General features: G+C 43.1%; 1 protein-coding gene across 1 annotated transcript; it reads left to right on the forward strand.

Annotated features, from left to right (window-relative positions):
- The first annotated feature begins 7,502 nt into the window (after positions 1 to 7,502).
- On the forward strand, positions 7,503 to 16,838 carry EXOC1L (exocyst complex component 1 like). The gene is made up of 3 exons (XM_074991818.1): positions 7,503 to 8,955; positions 14,836 to 14,966; positions 16,575 to 16,838. The coding sequence occupies exons 1-3, from the start codon at positions 8,835 to 8,837 to the stop codon at positions 16,836 to 16,838; spliced, it is 516 nt and encodes a 171-aa protein (XP_074847919.1). The 5' UTR covers positions 7,503 to 8,834.
- The last annotated feature ends 231 nt before the right edge of the window (positions 16,839 to 17,069 follow it).

A 17,069-nucleotide genomic window follows, 5' to 3' on the forward strand; every position in this document is an offset into this window, starting at 1 on the left:
TCTAACCTCTCCTTAAACATCTCCAGTGATGGAGATTCTACCACCTCCCTTGGCAATTCGTTCCAGTGTTTGATCACCCTGACAGTTAGGAACTTTTTCCTAATGTCCAACCTGAACCTCCCCTGCTGCAATTTAAGTCCATTGCCTCTTGTTCTATCCCCAGAGGCAAGGAAGAACAAGTTCCCTCCCTCTGCCTTATGACACCCTTTTAGATACCTGAAAAGTGCTATCATGTCCCCCCTCAATCTTCTCTTTTCCAAACTAAACAAGCCCAATTCTTTCAGCCTTTCTTCATAGGTCATGTTCTCTAGACCTTTGATCATTCTCGTTGCTCTCCTCTGGACCCTCTCCAATTTCTCCACATCCTTCCTGAACTGCGGTGCCCAGAACTGGACACAATACTCCAGCTGAGGCCTAACCAGCGCAGAATAGAGCGGGAGAATGACTTCTCGTGTCTTGTTCACAACATGCCTGTTAATGCATCCTAGAATCATGTTTGCTTTTTTTGCAACAGCATCACACTGTTGACTCATATTTAGCTTGTGATCCACTATAACCCCTAGATTACTTTCTGCTGTACTCATTCCTAGGCAGTCCTTTCCCATTCTGTATGTGTGACACTGATTGTTCCTTCCTAAGTGGAGCACTTTGCATTTGTCCTTATTAAACTTCATCCTGTTTACCTCAGCCCATTTCTCCAGTTTATCCAGATCCTTTTGAATTACGACCCTATCCTCCAAAGAAGTTGCAACCCCTCCCAGCTTGGTATCATCTGTAAACTTAATAAGTGTACTTTCTATGTCAATATCTAAATCGTTAATGAAGATATTGAACAGAACCGGTCCTAAAACAGACCCTGCAGAACCCCACTAGTTATACTTTTCCAGCAGGATTGAAAACCATTAATAACTACTCTCTGGGTACGGTTATCCAGCCAGTTGTTCACCCACCTTATAGTAGCCCCATCTAAGCTGTTTTTGCGTAGTTTATTGATAAGTATATTATGTGAGACCGTGTCAAATGCTTTACTAAAGTCTAGGTATACCACATCCACCACTTCTCCCTTATCCACAAGGCTCGTTATTCTATCAAAGAAAGCTATTAGATTGGTTTGACATGATCTGTTTTTAACAAAACCATGATGGTTGTTCCCTATCACCTTACCACCTTCCAAATGCTTGCAGATGATTTCTTTAATTACCTGCTCCATTATCTTTCCTGGCACAGAAGTTAAGCTGACTGGCCTGTAGTCTCCTGGGTTATTCTTGTTCCCCTTTTTATAAATGGGTACTATATTTGCCCTTTTCCAGTCTCCTGGAATCTCTCCCGTCTCCCACGATTTTCCAAAAATGATTGCTAAAGGCTCAGATACCTCTTCTATCAGCTCCTTGAGGATTCTAGGATGCATTTCATCAGGGTCTGGTGATTTGCAGACATCTAATTTTTCTAAGTAAATTTTAATTTGTTCTTTTCTTATTTCAACTTCTAAACCTACCCCTTTTTCACTAGCATTCTCTATGTGAGGCATTCCTTCAGATTTCTCAGTGAAGACCGAAACAAAGAAATCACTAAACATCTCTGGATGAGGCTTTCTTTGAACAGCTAACAAAATCATCCAGGGCCCAGAATTTGGTGGTGATGGGGGACTTCAACTATCCAGGTATATGTTGGGAAACTAATACAGCAGGGGACAGACTGTCCAATAAATTCTTGGATTGCATTGCAGACAACTTTTTATTCGAAAAGGTTGAAAAAGCTACCGGGGGGAAGCTGTTCTAGATTTAATTTTAACAAATAGGGAGGAAATTATTGAGAATTTGAAAGTGGAAGGATGCTTGGGTGAAAGTGATCATGAAATCATAGAATTCACAATTCTAAGGAAGGGTAGAAGGGAAAACAGTACAATAGAGATAATGGATTTCAGGAAGGCAGATTTTGGTAAACTCAGACAGCTGGTAGGTAAGATCCAATGGGAAGCTAAACTGAGGGGAAAAACGGCTGAGGAGAGTTGGCAGTTTTTCAAAGGGACATTATTAAGGGCCCAAAAGCAAGCTATCCCGCTGCATAGGAAAGATAGAAAACATGGCAAAAGACTGCCTTGGCTTAACCAGGAGATCTTGCATGATCTCCAAATGAAAAAGGAATCATATAAGAAATGGAAACTAGGACAAATTACAAAGGACGAATATAGGCAAACAACACGAGCATGCAGGAGCAAGATTAGAAAGGCTAAGGCACAAAACAAGCTCAAACTAGCTACAAGCATAAAGAGAAACAAGAAGGCTTTTTACAAATACATTGGTAACAAGAGGAAGACCAAGGAGCAGGTTGGGCCATTGGTCAGTCAGGAGGGAGAAACAGTAACAGGGAATTTGGAAAGAAGGGTTGAAAGTTCTTAAAAACCTGCATTTTCTGTGTTAGTACCAACTATTCTGCAAAATGTAAATGCCGGGGGCTGTGGCTGACTTGTTTCTTTAAGCATCACTTGAGCAAAACTCAGTGAAAAATAACAAAAAAGAAATTGAAAACTGAAAGTGAAATGCAGAAGGCAAAAATCCAGGCAATCTGAAACTAAAAGGAAGTTTGCTATGCCTTCTTCCAAAAGCTTGTGAATTTAGCACAGCTCTTATAATAGAGCTGTTCGCTTTGCCTTTTAATATTTAATTATTTTGTTTCTATGGAGCTATGTTTTAACTATTTAGCACCACGAATGTCATGGCCTTGCACCTGGGCCTAATAAATAAATGAAGATATTGATAGATATAGAAAGAGACATACATGTTTTGTATCTATGTCTATGTCTACACTAGCCAAAAACTTCGAAATGGCCATGCAAATGGCCATTTGCATGGCCATTTCGAAGTTTACTAATGAAGCGCTGAAATACATATTCAGTGCCTCATTAGCATGCGGGCAGCTGCAGCACTTCGAAATTGACGCGGCTCGCCGCTGCATGGCTCGTCCAGACGGGGCTCCTTTTCGAAAGGACCCTGCCTACTCTGAAGTCCCCTTATTCCCATCTCCTCATAGGAATAAGGGGACTTCGAAGTAGCTGAGGTCCTTTCGAAAAGGAGCCCCGTCTGGACGAGCCGTGCGGCTGCGAGCCGCGTCAATTTCAAAGTCCCGCGGCCGCCTGCATGCTAATGAGGTGCTGAATATGTATTTCAGCGCTTCATTAGTAAACTTCGAAATGGCCATTTGCACGGCAATTTCGAAGTTTTTGGCTAGTGTAGACACGGCCTATAAGCCAACAGTTCAAAAAAGTATCACTACAATATTCTAAGCACATGGCATGGAAAGTGATCCATGTACTGTAGCTGAATCAGACAAATAATAGTTTCTTAATGAGGACTCTGGCACTGACTGTGAGCCACAGATATACGTCATCGTGATATTATAAATATTGATGGTGATGAACTGTAGTCTGAGACAGTAGAAGCTTGCACATGTTCTTGGCAGGTAGATGGATACAAAGGCAGAGCAGTTAGATGAGGAAGATTACAAGCTGGTTTTGTACATCAGGGCTGCACACTACAACACCTCTGAATTCACAGGCTTAAAAAAATTCCAAAACACACATGCAATCAGAAAAAGGAATGACAGATACATCTGCAATTATTTTTGAAACCTTCATTGAAGTTATGGGAAAAAAGGCATTGCCCAGTCTACCCATATAAACAGCCTATACAGGAGCTCTTGCTGAATCCACGCAGTGGATTGTGAGTGATATTCTGTTTGGCCTGTATGCCAGAGGAGTGCACAAAGAGAACAGGTGATCAAGGTAAAGTTTCACCTTGAAAATATGTTATGAAATTTTGTCAGTGTGCAAGACATTGTATGGAACAGCTCAGTATGTTACTTTTAGGAACTTCATTCCACAAAATCTCACTCTGAAATATTGCACATTTATTACCCACTTGCAGGCTCTGTATCTGATAAATTTGATCAATAACTCAGATATCTGAAATTCTGCCTGACTGAAAAAAAAGCCATGGAAACTCTCATCTCAGAACATTTAAAATACCTATAAACAGCTTCATTATCTGTATAATGTCAATCATTTCTGAAACACTTGACAAGCTCTAAACTAGATTAAGATTTTGTTTAAGATTAGGCTTTTTAATGTTTTGAAGCAAAAATAATGTGTTTATTAATCTTCATGTGTACCATCACTATCTGTATGTAGAAAAGACTGCTAGTGAAATAGAGGAACTTGAGTCTCTTCTCACATTGGTGAGAGTCAGAAGTAACTTCACTGACTTCAGTGGAGTTACACTGAGGTCAAGTCAATGCATTTGTTTCTGAAAGCAGGATAAACAATTGCACTCAGTAAAACTGACCAGTAGGCTATCAGGAGACCAAGTCGTGTGATCTGGCCTAGTGGTCAGATCAGAAGCCAGCTCCAAAGTCATAATCCAAATGCCAGAGCCAGGAATCATAACCAAAGATTAGAACTAGATTATCTAGAGTCTTGGAGGAAAGGAACAGAACTAATTCTAAGGCTGGAACAAGAGGACTGGAATAAGGCCCAGGTCTATGCTGGGTAAAGGGCAGAAGCAAAGCAAGTACCAGGAAACAAACTCCACCGTACATATATATTAAATGGGCTACTCTGGGGCTTAGGAACAGGCCTGTTAGTTTCCTCAGCCAATTAGGAAATGCAGTCTATCGGCCAGGCTAGCTAATATGGCATAGCTTGTTAGACAGTCCGGAGGCTGACCTGGTACAGCTCCCCTGCCTTAATCCTGACACAGCAGAAGAATAACTGTAGACTTCAGACTCACAACTACCTCATAGTCCATTCCTTGTCATGGTGAGGTGCCTTGTGTGTCTCAAGGACCCAGAGAGCTATGCCAGCAAGAGCTACATTTCCTGGATGGGTCACCCAAACTGGACATGAAAGCATGGAAGACAAGGTCACAACACTAGACAAAACTGCCTCAGACACTGGACTGAGCATTAACAAGGGAAAGACAATGAGGATCAACCAGTCCAACAACAGCACCATCACCCTGGGAGGGGATGACCTGGAAGATGAGGAGCAATTCACCTACTTGAGTATTATGGGCAGAGACAGAGGAACAGACAAGGATATCAATGCCAGGACAGGGAAAGCAACAGCTGCATTCAAGACTCCCCATACCACATGGAGTTCACAAATAGCATCTGCAAAGACAAAACTGCAGATCTTCAACACAAACGTGAAGAGTGTGCTCTTGTATGGATGCAAGCCCTGGCATACTAAAAAGTCTTAAAATCACGGACATACATAAACAGATGCCTGAGGTATATCTTTCACATCAAATGGCAAGACTTTGTTACAGATAAGGAGCTTTGGAACTGAGCAGGACAAGAACCAATTCACATTCAAATCAAGAGAAGAAAGTGGGGATGGCTAGCCCACACTCTCAAAAAAACCATCATCCAGCATAGTTAGTCAAGCTTTCACATGGACTCTCACAAGGAAAATGCAAAGGAGGAAGACCTTGGACAACATGGAGAAGATCTACTGAGATTGGAGGACAACAACTGGGCTCCTGGAGTCAGCTAGAAGTTTAGTCCCAAGACAGAGTGAAGTGGAGGAGGCTTGTAGATGACCTATGCTCCACTCGGAGTACAAGGGTCAAGTAATAGCCAGACTCACAAATATATTCTTGAAAACGTGGAGCAACAAAATCATTTCAAATGTGGTTGTTTGTGGGATCCTTTCTTCTTACCCCATACTCAGGCAATTTAGTGTTAGAGCACACACTAGTTTTACACTAGCATAACTTCAGTGCAGTTACTCACAATTGACGGAAGAGTAAGCAAGAGCAGAATTAGACTGAGAATGTCAGTGACTGCATCTTCTTTCAAGTCAGTGAACCACCGAGTATATCTATAATACTACAGAATATTAGTAATAAAAACAAAACTATTTTTGAAAAATATTATTCAGATTCACAACTCACCTGCAAGATCCTCATTTCAGGAGCCCATAGGCCAGAGGAAAAAATCAGTGGTGTTGCTACAAATTTATATCATACTAATTCATATCCCATCTGACCTCATGTTTCCTTGCAACAGTGAGTGTGACATTAGAAACACAAACTCTACAAAAGAGAGAAGCGGTTGGAATCAACATTATTTTAAAACTAAAATAAAAGCTTCAGTACACAGAAAAGAAGAGCTAAGCACCTCCCACAATGCCAAAAAGATGAATTGACAAGAGGCACCACCAATGTGATTCAGGTAGTGGAAGAGGAGACTCACCTGGCAAGTTAGAAGTTTAAATGGGATCCAGCAATATGACAGCTAATTAACTGATTTCATTTAAGGACAGAAGTGAATGAAAGTGTTGCCATTGCATTTTCAAAGTTGAAAAATTTATTGGTACAATCTAGGTATGTAGTGGGGGGAAGGGATGGCCTTTTGTAAGGAATGTATTTACTAAGGCAGTGAGATAAAAATTGGCTGCAAGGCATGAAATGATTTGGGTGAGACTAGAAGAAATGAAAAATAAATGAGGTACTTAAATACCATGCTGTTGGATGTGAGATGAAAGTCATAGAAATAATTGTTGCAGCCAGCTGCTACAGGCATCTGAGAATGGGAGAAAAGCAAAGGTTGGAGTATTCTAGTTCTGTCTGTTGCCAGCTGTGAAATTAAGGAATACTGTAGTGCCTCAGAACTTTATGGAAACATCTTCTGGATGACATAGTTAACCATAGGTCATAAGCATAGCCCTACCTCTGACAGATTCTGCTTCCAAGAGGGTATTTAACTCTTCAGAGGGTGGCTTTTTCTTTTCCCAGAAATGCATCTGGCCAATGGTGAACACTGTTACATGACATATTCTTACCCATCTCAGGCAGGTAACCAGTTTATGAGAATAATCTGTCATCATGGCAGATATTACTGCTAGTCAAAAAACCTATCCAGTCTCCTTAGAAGGTCTTGTTAACTATTGGATTTGACAGTCTCCTGAAGAAGTGGATTGTACAAGTTGCCACTTCTGTCTAAGGAGCTATAGCTTTTGTTTCATTGTAATGGTCTACTTTTTAGTTTGCTCAATTGTCCTCAAGGACAACAGGTTAGGACAGACGGATCATCTTCAGTTAAAACTCTTGACTTCCAAATAAAAGAGACTTTGCCTCGTCTTTTCCCTACAGGTTGAGCCTCTCTAATCTGGAACTCTTTCTTCTGGCAACATCCATAACCTGGCATGATTTTAGTTAGCCCAATGACCACTTATGGGTGTGGCCAAATTTCCTGTGGTCCTATAAAGTTAATGTTTACAGCCACAGTCCTGACTCTCAGATTGTGGCAACTTCGAAATAGCATGGCCAAATCAAAGAATACTAATGAGGCACTGAAATGAATATTCAGCACCTCATTAGCATTCACACACTTCTGGTTGTGGTGCTTCGAAAGTGCTGCTTTTGAACGCGTGCAGCTCAGCATGGCTACACAGGAGTCCTTTTTGAAAGGACCCCACACATTTCAAAATCCCCTTATTCCTATCAGCTGAAGCGTGTGAATGCTAATGAGGTGCTGAATATTCAATTCAGTGCCTTATTAGTATTCTTCAATTTGGCCCTCAGCATGGTCATTGTGAAGTTTTGGCCAAGTGTGGCCACAGCCTCAGTGTTCTGTGCTATTATTTAGCTGTAATTTACTCCTAAATGCCTTCTAAGAGCCAGGAAGCAGTGGAAGTGTCAGTAATGTGCTTGACAATATTGTCCGACCATGGTGCAGCAAAGTCTCTCATTTGGCACCAGGCAGGTCCCAAGGGTAACAACTTTCCATATACCTCTTGTCTAGTGTGAAAAAATAACTACTGGGCGCCTCCATATACCTTGTGTCATTAAATGAAAGTTTCACACCCGCATGTTGCTGAAAGGTTAGCGGAGTCGTTAGTTAATGAAAAAGTAGATTATTTTTTCATTGCTAGATCAGATAAGCATCACATCGGAGCAAAACCAGCTAATCAAATCACTATGAAAAAGCCATGACGCCTGGAGACGGAAAACATCCCACCCCGGTTCAGAAATTAGGGTACAAACAAGTTCCAACCTGCAATGCAAAGAGAGGTTGAGAAGGACAAATCTGTCACACCTTTAATCTGACACGAGACGCGGTTTAATTCTGAAGACAAGGGAAAGCTCATCCCAGCACATGGGTGTGCGACTTTGAAGAGGCGTCTGGCAAGCTACCGCAGCCATTGCTGCAAACACCTTGTGGGACGAGGAAGAATTTGGTCTGATCTGATTTCCAAACACTCGCCCAGATTTTGCTGGATTTAACCGGGAGCAGAGGCCGGATTTGGACTAAAGCTAAAGCCCTTCTGTGGTCCGGAGCCGAAAATTGACTGTCACATTGCTCTGCAGCAAGGCACGCAGACCTGTGGGGAAAGTTAAGTGTTCAGCTGGAGGAGGGGAGAGAGAGAAGGGGCGGGTGGGTGGCTCGCTCGGCTTCTGTTTTTCCTCTCGCTACTGGTAATATCCTTAATGGAAGATGATCCCAATCGATACCTCCGGTCAGCTGTGAAGTGATGGGTGTAATGGAATCAAACCGAGGTGCTGGGGCTTTATTGAAGGGCTGACGTTCAAAAATGCCTGGGCAGGGCAGCAGCCAGGGGCTCTATCTGGCTGGCAGGAGTATGTCCCCCAGCACGCTCCGGCCCAGCCGCAGAGAGCCAAGGCTGGGCGCTGCAGCTTGGCGGCCGGCGGCTGCTGCGGGCAGGTGGCTGAGAAGTTGGAGGTTTGGCCGCGCAGGGTGTCTGCAGGGACGCAGACCCCGGGCAGCCGGGGACCCCAGCAGAGCGCCGTCAGCCGCCCGGCCTGAGGGAGGACATGTCCTCGCTGGTGAAGGAGGACTTGCAAAAGAAGCTGTTCCGCCCCCAGGGGCAGCGGCTGCAGGAGTTCATAGCGCTCGAGTGCTCGCCCCCCGACAGGTTCTACCTCTGCGCCGCAGGTAACAGGGCGGCGCGCGGCTCTCCAGGCTCGCTTCCCCGCGCGCAGCCCGGCTGCGGGCCCCCGGGATCCCGCTTCGCGCCGGCCAGCAGGCGCCTCCCAACACCCAAGGCGTCGTCCCTTGCGCGCGGGCCTGGCCCCCTGCAGGGGCGCTGCTCCCGGGGGCTGGCGCTGCTTCAAGCTCCGTCGCCTGGGAAGCCTGTGCCGCTGCCCACACTAGAGCAGAGACTGGGGGGCAGGAAGTGGGGCGGGAGAGCTGCTCACAGCCGGGTCCTCAGCGAATGAGCCGCCGGCTTTCGGCGGGGCCTTGGGCCCAGAGGCACTGACCCCCCAGCCCTGGTCTGCGCGGGGCCGGCCCGGGCCGGCCCAGCAGCGGAGCGGAAAGGAAAAGTTTTGAGATCCAGCCGAGCGTGGGCGCAAGGGGCACAGAAGCCGCCAGCGTGGCGCCTTGTGGGTCTTAGGGACTGCCGGTTACCCTGCGCTGAAACCTGAGTGGGTGTCCCAGGCATTGCTCCAGGCCGGGCTGTGCACACGAGTATACCCGACATTTAACGATCCAGCCCGGCCGCAGTCCCCTGTCTGAAGGGGTGTCCTCCCCGGAGGATCTTCCGTCCCTTTCGTGCGCTCCCAGCTCGTGCCACGGCCTATAACTGCAAGGCGCTCCGCTTCCCGCAGCCGGCTGTTCAGGAGCAGCCCGTGGAGCAAGCCGGCGGTCACGCTGCCCTGGCTGGGAAGGGCTGTAACAGAGGGACTGACAAGGCAGAGCAGTAACTGGACAGCCCCGTAGGCACGCGCCAAACGCGCCGGTGAGACGGGATGCAAACGGGTTCCACAGCAGGGCGAGAGTAAACATGGCCCTGTGTTATAGCAGGGCACCGCCTCTGCACTGGAGTCAAGCCTTTGGGCAGGAGAAGGGTACATCAGTGAAGCGTTTGGTCCTGTGATGTTGGGCACTAGTGCATATGGGGCTTGCTTGAGCCCAGACATAGTTGCTGTTGACCTCAGTGGGAATGTTGAGTAACAAGTAGCGGAGCCTATAATGTATGTATTCGACGTAAGTGGCTAGCAACCCAGCCGCAACACTTCCTCCAGCTGTAGTTAATGGTGTTAAATGGGCTGTTGGAATCTTTTGGGACAGGCGAGTACCTTGCCAGATTGCTGTCTCTGCTGTCAGTCTCAATCAAGCGGTTCCTTTGCAGTCTTCAGATGTGGACCTGCGTAAAGCAAGAGGAGACGGAAACCATTAGCCTAGTCTCGAGTGCAAATGAGAAGCACAGAGACAATGAGTTGGGGGCATTTCCTTGTCTGCCGTAGGAAACGCACCCCATCGCTGAGAACCACTACAGCTTTGGAAAGTCGTAGGCACCAATTTTAGGAATTTGAAAATAGGGTTGGAGTATGTATTCTCTCCTATGTCAGACAAGTTCTGACGGGCACCGGATACGGAGTTCTGTTTTACACACGAAGCAATGCGCTAGTCCATACAAAATGTTAGATGCTATTCACAATTTGCAAGCATATTTGATGTAGATCATTTGCCTTTTAAATACTGATGCTGTTTTATAATGTTGCCAGATTTTTGCCACGTTTGTTCTCTTGGTCTTTAGTGTTTGCAGTTCCAGTCCACCTTTTTGTACTTAAGTATAGTTTCTTGTTGTTCGCTCCCTGAAGCACATCTTTCTTTAAGTCAAGAGATTGTAAATGTTTTTATTCCTACAATAAACTAAGATTGCTCTGGGTGGTACAACCTGATTACCTGAATGTTTACAAAAATAATTCTAGATGTGTCTGCTATGTCACTGTATTAAACAGAAATTGACAAATATCACCGATTTAGTAAAATACATTTCCAAATAAAGTTTCATAAATTGTTGTTATACCACTAAAAGTGATACAAAATTAGGGAATTTATAAGTATTATGGTTAGTAGGTAGAAGTGAACATTACTTTCCACTAGCCTTTTGTCCTTGAGGTTCAAACTATATGCTACTGGTAGGCTTCTGGAATTTTTGTGAACTGTAATAATTTGTACAACTACAACAAATATAATTTAGAAAATCAGACTAAAGTTCCGTTATGGAACATTCAAAGGGAAAAGAGAGCAAAACCACCTTTGAAAGGGAAGTGTTGTTTCCACAGAATAAAAAGAACCAGTGAAGAAATCACCTAGATATATTCATCTAATAGAGAATCTCTGCAGACATAATGGAAAATATACTGAAACTGAAGACTAGAGAGAAAAAAATAGGTGTCAAATCCACTCCTGCCTAGTTGGGAATGTGGTAGGTACAGGGTAAAACTGATCGTGAGAGTTGGGGAGCATCCTTCAGTCCAGACTGTAATCAATGGGAGTTCAAGTTGCTCAGAACCTTGCAGGATATGGTCCTTAATCCTAAGTGAAACAGCTCTTTCTAATTCTAGAAGTTTTTTGAAAAGACACTAGTGGTTAGATCAAATAATGTCAGAATGTGTGGGAGCTTTGTGGTGTATCTATAAGAGATTAGGAGGAAAGGAGCCCAAACTTGTTACACTTTTGACTGAATTTTCTGTTTTACAAATTCTGTCAATCCTGACCACAGGCTAGTATTTTTGTGCATTTAGGAGATGAACAAATTACAGGTAGGAAACCTCTAAAAAATATTGTGACATAATATAAATACAGTTAATTGTTTCCTAATTCTTTTCAAGTTGCAAGTATATTTTAGCTGAAGAATTAGTATGAGATGAAACCATTTTAACTCAAAGTTTATACTTGCAATGTAGCCCTGGTTTATTCTTTCTGGTTATCCTCTACCATGCCTGTCAATAGCTTGTAAAAAAAGAGATAATATTGTAAATAACCAAATATTTGCATAGATTCAAACAGAAATCTTTACATGCCTGTTCCATTTCAAGGTATACTACAACAAAACCATAATATGGGTAGATAAATATTAATATTTCCATGCCATATTCCCAGTATTCTCTGTCTTCACTTTTATAGTGGCACACAGTAGAAGCTTGCAATGAGGAAATTAGTTTCTATTAGTACTCCCCTACTTTGAATCACTAATCAACCCAATTAGTGGCAAAACTGAAATGCAGAGATGTCCAACCATTTTTAGCACCTGCATTTTGATGTAATTATGAAGGTTTGCAATGGCATAATATTTTCCATTGGAAGATTAAGCATCCCCCAAATGCATTTTTTTTGTCTGTAAAACACTCTAGGGAACAACCCAAATCACTGCAATGTTTCCCCCCCCCAAAGAAACTTCTAATGAATTAAATAGGAAATCTGAGAAATGCTGATGTTATGCAATTCTTGTCAAGGGAATATGATGAATAAGAACTTGAATAACTTATCAGAGAACTGAGGACCTATTTGGATTATCTAGGACAGGTGTGTCCAACTTGCGGCCCGCAGGCTGCATGTGGCCCTGGACAGCTAGTAATGTGGCCCCACAAGATCATAAACTTTTAACATTATTATGTGATTTATATACATTAACTATATTATATTTTATATGTGGCCCAAGACAATTCCTCTTCACTCAGTGTGACCCAGGCAAGCCAAAAGGTTGGACACAGATGATCTAGGATTTCCCTATTTATAAGGCATTCTCAATGCATATTCTTCCCAGACATTGTAAAATTTCAACTGGTAAATGGAGTCTGAAGCCTAGGATTAGAAAAAGCTGTAATTAGTTTGGTTTCCCACTGGATAGGGCCAGGAAGAGATCATAAACTGGGGAGTAGGGAAGCAAGACACCCAGTTTTACTGTGCATTTGCAAGAAGAAATATATCCAGTATAGTTTTTGTTCTGGGTTTTTGTTTGTCTCTTTATTTCAAATGAAATACGGGCTTGATCCAGTATTCCCATGTGCAAGGGTTTAATCCTGATAGGAGCAGTCCTTTCTGTGTAACTGGAATGATGCACCTTGGCTTTGCAAGATCAGCCCCTACACTTGTTTTTAAAAATCTGTTTATTTTTAAAGCACAGTAAAACGAGTCATAAAAAAATATTAAAACTGCCTTCACAGGGACTACTAATGTCTTGCTAACCAGTTGGGACAAAAGAAATTTGGGTAGGAAAAAAGTTATTGCCAGATGACCTCTAGGAATTCCAGCTTGGAGCACACTGACCCTGAAGTATATTCTATGCCAGTCAGCTGTTCTTCACCATTTTTGTACAGGCCTGTGAGAAAGTGGGATCCGCCTGTGCAGTGCCTATTACTGGATATCATAGTCATTAGCTCTGTACCCACTTCTGGTGTTTTACCCAGAGTCACCTCTACTCTTGGATTCATGTTGGCAAGGATCACAGGATCCTCTCCAGGATATGGCTGTGTCCTGCTTGGTTCCGCCCCACCCCCATTCTGAGGGAATGGCAGACCACCGTCCAGCCATTTCCTTCAGTGTCAACCACAGCCAATTATCTGGCTACTTCCACAGTGGCAAGGAAGGGGAGAGGGACCTGGACCCACCCACTACTCTGAGTCTCAGCCCTGAGATCCTGTAGATGGCAGCCATGTTATGCCCCTCTCGAAACATTTACCTGAACTGATTCCCTGCTGCCCCCAGTGCCTTCTTTGCCCTTACATCAGGGCTTCAGTCTGCCAGTCTTAGCAGCTAGCCAGGAGCTCTCCAGCTTCACTAGTCCCTGCTAGGAGCACATCCCTGTCCAGAGTGCTGGAACACCCTCCTCCTGCTAGGAGCCTGATCTTCTCGCTGCAAGCCCCAGTCAGCTACAATAACCCCTCATTTGATTTTGTCCAGGTTAACATTGTTTCATTGTAAAGTTGCTTATCTATTAGAGCACGTGCTCATTTAAAGTAACGCAATGCTCCCTTACAACGTCATTTGGCTGCCTGCCTTGTCCACTACTTGCAGGACTTTTCTGGAAAACTAGCGTGTCCTTGTGGGGGCTTGGAACCAGGGTGAACCATCACCCTCTTCCTCCCCGCCCCATCAGCTCCCCTAAGTTTCCTGCTGCTGGGACTCTTAGGTTCTTTCTTCTGCCTGGCCTCAAGGTGATGTTTCTGTTCCCCATCCTGGTAGGATCATTTTTTCGCTTCTAATATCCCTGTCACCTGCAGGCGTAGCATTCAGCCAGCACAGTCACTGGCATCCTGGACCTGGTGCCTGGCTCCCCTCATGCTCTCGGTGACTTCTACTAAACTTTCTATGCTGGAGCTTTATCAGAACCTGCTGTGGCTTCAGCAGCTGCCCCAAATCAGTCTGGACGTACCACTGCACTGCCCACTGCTTCTGCTGATTCTCTTGGATTTCCTGCAGCAGGGCCTCAATCCTCCCCTGTTGTCTGTCAGTCCCTTTCTGCTGGGATATTGACCACAGAGTTCAGGCTGGAATGGCATAAGAATCCTCAGCAAAGAAGACTTCTGCATATTCTGGATCCATTGTCCTCACATTCCATTTCTCTCTTTTACCAGGGCAATCACCACCAGTCTTCTGTCTTTCCCTTATGTTGGGGTGACAGGGCTGCCTATATTCTCCACCATGAGGTGTGAGAGGGTGGGACTCCTTCTGGCTTTCTTGGGAATTAGGTCTGCACCCTCTTCTGGTGGTGTCTCACTTACCATCACCTTTGCTCCTGGACCCTGTATCCCTTGGTTTTCTTCACTGTTGGGAATGGCAGTCCACTATCCAGCCACTTTCTTCTGTAGCAACCACAGCCAATTATCTGACTACTTCCTCAGGGGTGGGGAAAATTTATTAAAATGAAATAGACTTTACAGACTGCAAACACTGGACTAAATGCTATTCACTGTGAAAATAATCCATCCAATTTCATACCGCTCTAGTTGTTAAGCTACTGTCTAAAATGCAGTTTGATGAAAGCAAGTGTCTGACTGAGTAAATTAATGTTTTGTCTTGCAGTGACTAAAGGTGAAGAAGTAGAAATATCTATGGTGAAACACTTTAGAATAGGTCTGGATGAGAAATATGAAATATCTGAAAGATGGTTTTTGAAAGACCTGGAGATGATTGATGGAAAAGAAGCAGACACGGTAAGTATTGTATTTTATCATAATTTTTAAAAACAATGTTTTCATTCTATTTCTATTCATGAAACAACAGATAAGGTGCAATTCTACCAAAAAAAAGTGATTGCGCAAACAAAATGGATACAGACTTATCATGTATCAGAGAACCCAGAACACATTTGCTCTGTTTACAACAATGTTCAATGTCAACATCTACCTCTTGTTCCTCAGAAACAGCAGTCAAACATATTCTACAGATGGCAGATGCAGAACATGAAGAACACGCAGATTCCAAACCAACCAGAGACAGTCCGTGCAACTAATGGACAGCCAGATGATGAAGTTGTTATGTGGTCTGGCCATGTCATTAGAAAATCAGCACAGTTCAGAGACACTTAATAGGCAGATCCATATGGAACATCAAAAAAGTGAGGGTGTAAATGCTGTAAATGATGGGAATGTAGAATTTATAGGGGGAGATGTAATGTAATACTAAACTGTATTACACTCTTCTGCCATTAGGTTTGTGTAAAACACCTTATTTAAGCAAATCTTAGCCATACCTAGCAGAACCTTAAAGGATTTTATGATGAACACATCTGGTGTATAAGCAAGCTCTACAGTCTGTCCAAATGCCATGAAGATGTAGCGTCAGTCACATTCCTCTTCCCCTACTCAGAGTTCTTTATGCTTTCTCTGTGTTTATGGCAAATTTGGGTGAAAAAGGTTTGTAGGGTGGAGAACAGGTCTGACCACTCCAAGCCTCTTCTGGCTCCATGCAGCTTTAGCCAAAACAACCCCACAACGTAGGTCTGAATTGCTTTTCCACAGAGCCTTTTTGCAGCCCAGAACTCTTGTGCCTATGGCAGCTAGAAGGACTTGCAATAGCACAGCTGCAGTGTACTCGACTTGCATAATGCAATCGTGTGGAGAAGCTATCTATCCTCTGAGGGAATCCTCCCAGTGATTTCCTCTTCCAGAATCTCCTCCTACCGATTTTTTTTTTTTACCCCACAGGAGGGTATGATCAAGCCTGTCTCATTTCTGATGGGGAAAATATTTTAATCATAAAGTCATTAATATTAGTATGAAAGTTAATAATAAAATACAGTTAATGACATTCACAAAGCTTAATTTAACAGATTTAATTTTAAAGCCATTGTTAGTACTAAGCTAGTGGAGGAACCAATAACCATAGAGCTCTACAATATAAGCAAAGAAGGCAGTCAAAACTCTTAATGTGATATGGAATTTATTTATAATAGGAGGTAAGTGTTCTTCATACAACACATTTTGGACAAAACTTCCATACTTTTATGTTTAAAAATTGTGCCTTATAATTGTCATAAGTTGTAGTGTGCTCATTTGGGTAAATTCTGAAATCTGAGCTGATATCAAGAGTTATACGTAATGACAGACTACTGGTTTAAGGTCATTCTTGGCAAAAATTTAAAAGAACCACCACTGTAGGATGTTTACCTATTGTAGAAATGTAGCTGAAGTCCAGTGCTAATATTTTATGAATCCATGATAGAGACAAGGACTACAAGGTGGCTAAGCACAAACAATAAATGTTGCTGTTTTGGTGCCTTTAAAATTGGTAATAATTTAATTCTCTCTTCATTTTTTTAGGATAATCCATATTTTGATATGCACTTTGAGAAGGTGTACAGCTGGGAAGCATATAGTTGTGCATCTAAATATGCCTTTGCTCGAACATTAAACAACTTGAATTACACTTATCTTAAAAAGGACCTGAAGTTTGTGAACTTTGACATAACCTACATAAACGATGATTCAATCTGGTCATCCAACAATGGGGATTGTTTAGTACTTATGAGGATATGCTTCTATGCTTCCAATCTTTTGTGTCTATCACTCTGTCCTATGCCATAAAGATGGATTTTATAACAATAAGGTTACGAGCTGACTTCCAGTGCCAGATTCTGACAAATCAGCTAATGTAAAAGAGATGTGATATGCAGTGTTTGCTATTTAATTTTACATATTGGCCAAAACCAGAAACCTCATGTTATAGAAACAATGAACTGTTTCTTCATTAAGACCAAATCCTGCAAGCACTTGCACACCTACTTAACTTCCAACATAACAGCATTTCTGTGGGAC

This window comes from Carettochelys insculpta, chromosome 4 (genome assembly GCF_033958435.1).
Source record: "Carettochelys insculpta isolate YL-2023 chromosome 4, ASM3395843v1, whole genome shotgun sequence".
Classification (NCBI taxonomy): domain Eukaryota; kingdom Metazoa; phylum Chordata; order Testudines; family Carettochelyidae; genus Carettochelys; species Carettochelys insculpta.